The 6459-nt window shown below is 32.5% G+C and overlaps 1 protein-coding gene across 1 annotated transcript; it reads left to right on the top strand.

Annotated features, from left to right (window-relative positions):
* Window positions 1-753: 753 nt before the first annotated feature.
* LOC145952917 (protein FAR-RED IMPAIRED RESPONSE 1-like) lies at window positions 754-5905 on the top strand. The gene is made up of 2 exons (XM_083066036.1): window positions 754-3093; window positions 3186-5905. Exons 1-2 carry the CDS (start codon window positions 1981-1983, stop codon window positions 3375-3377), a joined length of 1305 nt encoding a protein of 434 aa, XP_082922162.1. The 5' UTR covers window positions 754-1980; the 3' UTR covers window positions 3378-5905.
* Window positions 5906-6459: the final 554 nt, after the last annotated feature.

Genomic DNA, 6459 nt, shown 5'->3' with positions numbered 1-6459 from the left:
AACTCGGCACTATGGCTCACAAATTTCATTAAGGTTCAAAGTGAGTACAAAAGATGAGAGGAGGGAAACATATAGCATCCGAATTTGAGGAGCACACTTGGCGCCACATGATTGGTCACATGTTGGCGCCAAGATTTGAATTCAAATTCAAATTTGAATTCAAACCTTGTGTCACATGCTCATGACCGGTCATGTAGTGCTAAATGATAGATTAGGTTGAATTTAGAGTGAATTTAGGGTTGCATTTCGGTGTCACACTTGTGCAACCAAGGTGGTGCCAAAAGTGTGACCTAAATGCAACTTAAATTCATCCTAAATTTGACCTAATTTGTCCTAATTCAAATGAACTATTAAACCTCCTTAAACCCTAAACTAATGACCAAAATACAATGGCTAATGAATACAATCAATAGGAAATATTACAAGGAAAATAATGAGCCCAATATTGGGTACCGAAAGCCCAAAGGCCCATGAAGCCCAAAACTAGGCCCAACTAGCCTAAACCCTAATCTATGGTCAAAATACAAGACCAACATGAAAATAGATTCCTAAACTAAGAAAGTACAATTAAACATGGTGTATAATCAATTAAGCCCAAGTAAGAAGCACTCTAGGCCCACCAAGCCCATTGGGCCCACTAAGCTCTGAAGCAGTCAAATCTTCAAGTAACCTCCTGGCCATAGCTCTAGTGGTTGGGCCTTTAGCCCATGCTCTTCCATCAGCATAAGTGAAGGAGTATATAATTTTCAAGGAATAAATGAAGGAGAAGATAATATAAATGAGGATGAGGTTGAGGATGAGGATGAGGATGAGGAAGATGAGAATTTGGTTATTGATTTACAGGAGAATTGTGAAGAAGAAGTGGAAAATGTTGTTAATGAAGGAAGATCTGAGGTTTTTGACAGTGAAAACGGGGTGATAGTTTCTACTTTGGATGATATTTTTAATTTAGATTTGCATTTAAGTCCCTATGAACTCAGGAATGTTCAATTTGTAAGTGTTGAGATGGCTTACTTATTTTATTACTGGTTTGCAAGAGTTAATGGATTTGCTGCAAGAAAGAGCAAGATTTTGAGAAATATTAAGGGGGAAAAATTACAACAAACATTTGTTTGTTTCAAGGAAGGATTTAGAGATAAGCGGCGTATGAACATACAGAATCGAAAGCGAAAGGAAACACCGGTGACAAGGTGCGGATGTGAAGCAAAACTAAGAGTGCATATTGATAGCACATGTGGACTATGGTACATTACATATTTTGTGGATGATCACAACCATAGTTTTTTGGAAGATAAGTATTGTAGAATGTTAGCTTCTCATAGAGATATGAGTGAGTTAGATATTATGCAGTTGAATAAAATGAGAAAAGTTGGCATAAGTAGTCCTCATATTTATGGGTCACTTGCAGATCAGCCTGGAGGTTATGAGAGACTTTCTTTTTGTAAAAAGGACATATACAATCAAATTGGAAGGCAAAGAAGGTTGCAAGGTTTGGATTCAAAATGTGCGTTGGAATTTTTGAATGGTTTAAAACGCAATGATCATGTAATGTATGTTGGTCACACTGTTGATGAGGAAAACAGATTGCAACATTTGTTCTGGTGTGATGGCATGATGTAGATGGATTATGAAGTTTTTGGTGATGTGTTAGCTTTTGATGCAACATATGGGAAAAATAAGTATTTATGTCCTGTAGTTGTATTTTCTGGTGTTAATCATCACAATCATAAGATAGTATTTGGGAGTGCTATTGTTTCAAATGAAAGTGAAGAAACATATATTTGGGTACTTGAGCAATTTGCAGAAGCCATGAAAGGAAAGTCACCAATATCTATTATCACTGATGGTGATGTTGCAATGAAAAATGCGATAAGAAAGGTGTTTCGTAATTCAAACCATAGGTTGTGTGCATGGCACTTATTATGAAATGCGACAACTAACATTAAGAAGCCAGCATTTACAAAGGATTTAAGAAAATGCATGTTGGGTGAGTATGAAATTGGTGAATTTCGAAAGAAGTGGTCTGAAATGTTGAACAAGTTTGAGTTGCATGATCATCCTTGGGTTATAGAGTTATTTGAAAAGAGGAAGATGTGGTGTACAGCTTATATTAGAGGGGCTTTCTTTGCTGGTTTTAGGGCAACTTCTCGGTGTGAAGGATTACATTCTGAGTTGAAAAAATATATTCATCCGAAGATTAATCTGACAGAGTTTGTTCAACAATTTAATCGTCTTGTGAGTTATATGCATCATAGGGAAGTTGAAGCTGACTTTGCATCAATTCATGGTGATCCTGTTCCAGAAACAGATTTTCATAACCTTGAGGTATCGGGGGCAAAGTGTTATACGAAAGAAATATTCAAATTATTTCGTGATCAGCTTCATAGTTCATGTTTGATGAGGGTCATTGGTTGCAAGCAGACATTTGGTTGTTGTATATACATAGTGAGAAAATATGAAATGATGCACAAAGAATGGCATGTGTCATATCAATCAAGACCGTGTGATTTGAAGTGTTCGTGCTTAAGAATGGAATCAGTCGGCATTCCATGTGATCATATACTTGCAGTGTTGGTTCATCTGAATGTATCAGAGTTACCAAAATGTTTGGTGTTAAAAAGGTGGACTAAGTTGGCGAAGGATGAAGTGAAGGGCAATGTTAGTACACATAGGTGGGACTCTGAGAAAGATGCCAGATACTTGTCATTAATGGAGTATTTTAAAGAGCTTAGTACTTTGGCATGTGAAACATATGATGATTATGTTGATAAAAGGGATAAAGTTGTAAATGAATTAGTTGAAATAAGAGGTAAAAAAGGTCATGAATCCGAAGAAGGCAATGCATTGGGTGATGAATCCAGTGTAGTTATAAGAAATCCTGCCATTGCTAGAAGTAAAGGAAGGTCTGTTGTTGAAGGTTCATGGGGCAAAAGTAGGAAATCAAAAAAGAGTATTAAGTGTAGTTTGTGTAAACAAATAGGTCATAACATGAGAACCTGTCGAAGACAACAAAATTTGGATGATATGGAACAAAGCACAGGTGGAATGAGTTGTGAATTTGAAGAAAGTTATGTAGCTTACCAAAATGAAGAGGTAACGAATATAAGTTATATTAAAATTATGTATTTGTTTTATAAACAGAGTTAAATGTGATGTGTGTAATGTTGTCATTGTTGGGATTGTAGGAAGATGAATACATTGAAGATTTGTTTGACAAATGCGATGAATTTGATAATGGTGTTGCTAAGATGTCTGTTTCACAGTCAGAATCAATATATAGTTATGAAGTGTCGTTATCTCCAGCATTCAGTGATGCAGGTAATGTTTATGAATTAGTAAGTGAAGTCTGTTATTGTAGCTGTATGAGGAGTAGTTAGTTAAATTTTATTGTATTACTATGATGTTATAGTATTTTACTTGTGTATGTGTAATATTGCAATTAATGGATTGCTGATAATTGATATTAATTTTGATTTGCAGGTTTTATATACAATTGATGACGGATGCAGTAGAATGGAAATCCATGAATTGACATAGTTTGGATTGAACATTTAGATGAATGTGATGTTTGTTGGTTATTTATGGAGGAGTTTTATTTTATATTGTTTTTAATTGAAGTTGGTAAATATTATGCATTAATGAAATTATGATAGATCAGTTGATGTAGTTTGGATGGAAAATTAAAGATGGAATACCGTTATGTTGTTTATTTTTGCAGCAATTGTATTTTGTAATATGATTAGTTCAATTGATAAAAGATATAATTAATATTTTGATGATTTGTAATTAAGAAAAATATGAACATACGATATGCATTAAAATAATGTATGTTGATAGAAAAAAAAATAATTTATTAGTTAGATTTATTTTATAATTTTACTATAATAGAAAAAACAAAGGGCTGGTTGTTTTATACACTAACACAGGAGTTGATTATTAATAATAAATTAGTAAATTATTGAATTTATTGAATGAATTTCGAGTTTCGTTTAGGGTTGGTTAATGGTTTAATTTGAATAGGTAATAATTGGTATTTAATCACGTTAAATGTTATATGATGAGCATTTTATGTAAGTGTCATTTTTGAACTTGTTCTCGGTTATAGGAGTATAATAAGAATTGTATTTTGATTGCAATGAAATGGAGTCATTAGTAGAAATTTAATGAGGCTTCTGTATTGAACTTTTGTGTTACTGTAATTTAAAAATACATATTTTGTAATATGAAACTATAATATTTATATATTATGAAAATATTGGGTTGCGATTGAGGTAGGTGTTGTGTATGACGTGGAAAGTATAATCCCAAATTTGGGGTTTATTCCTGAAATTATACGGTGAAAATTAAAGTAAAAAATAAAATCATGCAACGGAGTAATAATACAAAAAACGATATAAAAAAATTGTTAGAAAATAAAAAGTGTAAATAAAAAAAATTAATTTATTAATAAAGAAACCTTTGTTATTGTGGAGGTGTATCGGTGTGTGGTGTTTAGGGCAAAGAGAACGAAATATATATTTGGGCAGCATAGAAGGAAAGTAAATATTTTCATGCAAGTAATAATTAAACACATAAAAATATAATAATGGATGACAATATTAAAGTACCAGTATCAAAAAAATAAATTACAAAATATAAAATGTTGAGTTCTAAATTTGAAGTAGCAGTAGTTCCCGTAAAGCCGGGCATGGTGAGAATCAAGCTTTCTGAACATTTAAAACTAAATAATTGGGGTCATTCATTTTTTCAATTTTCAACATTTGGTGTTGGTTGTATCCTTGTCGCTTAATCAGGTGACCCCATTCTTTGCCGACGTAAAACTCGTTCTTGTTTCGCTTTGTAGACTTTGTGATGTCAGACTTGACCATATTTCCTTGCTCATCAATCAACACACAAATTTTGTACTTGTTAACGTTCCAGACATGAACAAATTTTACTGGAAAATACTGCAATGAGTAATAGTTGTTGGTCATAAATGTTAATATTGCTTTATAAATAAAAATAGAATTCATTTTATTGCTCACCAATGGCTGTCGTCCAGTTGAACCGGCCTTTGTCAGCGTGGGAAACCAGGTCATTGGATGTTTTTCAAGTTGGGTGGCAGGATGTGTTTCAAGTTGGGTTGCTGGAATGGTTTGATCATTGTCAACTAAATCTTGATTTTGAATTTCAGGTTGCATAACTTGCACAGTATCGATGCTGAGAAAATAAAAACGTTTAATTTAGTAGTACAAATATTAATAAAAATAATAATACATTGGGGTTTATGTGTATGTAAACTTTACCCGATATCTGTTGAAGTGTTGTTGGTTTCTTTTTTCAACTGAGGATAGCATATTTCCTCCTCAACAAGATTATAAATACGCATATCAAAAATGTTAGTGTCATTGTAGTAGAACTCAACAATGTGTGTGGATGTCAGACCATAGAAATTTAGAATTTGTTTTACACCATAAAACATGCCAACAGTTTGACCTAAATTTTTCAAATTAACTTTAAAGGTGTTCCCGTTTGGGTCTCTTATGATGCACTCTCCTACTTTTATCTTACCATTCCAGTGTTTGTAAAACTGAGCATTTAAAAATATCCGATCCTAACAATCACAAAAGAATTCAACCAACGATCAGTATGATTATTAATACTTTATAATAGTATTAAACCATTTATATGGAATTCGAAAGAAAAAATATAAAACAAGTTAACCTTATTCGGTGATAACTCAGATCTGAAGTGTTTCAGTATGTTATCCATTTCAGAAATCATAAGAGTGTCCATTTTCTGCATTTGAATGTTTTAATTTAATATAGAACAACATGCAACAAAGACAATACATGGGACGAAGAAAAGAGTTTTAAAATCAATGATTTTGGTTATGATAACAGTAATAATAATGATAAAAAACACAAGGTTTGTTAAATATTTCATGATATTCGTTATAGTATAAAATCGAAAGTTACTGAAAGGTAAAACAACATACATTTAAGTGTCCTGAATATTTATGTGTTAAGAGAGAAATGTGAATAAAATCAACTAAAAATATAAATTTGTCGAATGCAAATAGAATCATACCAGTACATGTTGTTTAGGGTTGCAAAATGGGAAGGCGTTGATTTTGGGTGAAACCCATGAAATGTTCAATGGATATTAGGGTTTTGGCAGACGAAAGAGGAAGAAGATGAATACTTGATTTTAGGGTTTAAAAGAAAAAATTATATACATTTAAAACCCAAAGTTAGTGAAAGGTAAAACAACATTTAGGGTATAAGTTTCCTGAATATTTATGTGTTAAGACATAAATTTGAATAAAATTAAGTAAAAACAAATTTTTTTTTAATGAAATAGAAGCATACCAGTAGATGCTGTTTAGCGTTGCGAAATGGAAAGGCGGTGATTTTGGGTGAATCCGTTGAAATGTTGAATGGATATTAGGATTTTGGTAGATGGAAGACGAAGAAGATG

Source organism: Cajanus cajan, chromosome 10, assembly GCF_000230855.2.
Source record: "Cajanus cajan strain Asha chromosome 10, NIPB_CcT2T_4, whole genome shotgun sequence".
In the NCBI taxonomy this organism is placed as follows: Eukaryota; Viridiplantae; Streptophyta; class Magnoliopsida; order Fabales; family Fabaceae; genus Cajanus; species Cajanus cajan.
The sequence above is the reverse complement of the archived record's forward strand: the minus strand, read 5'-3'. Positions and strand labels throughout refer to the sequence as shown.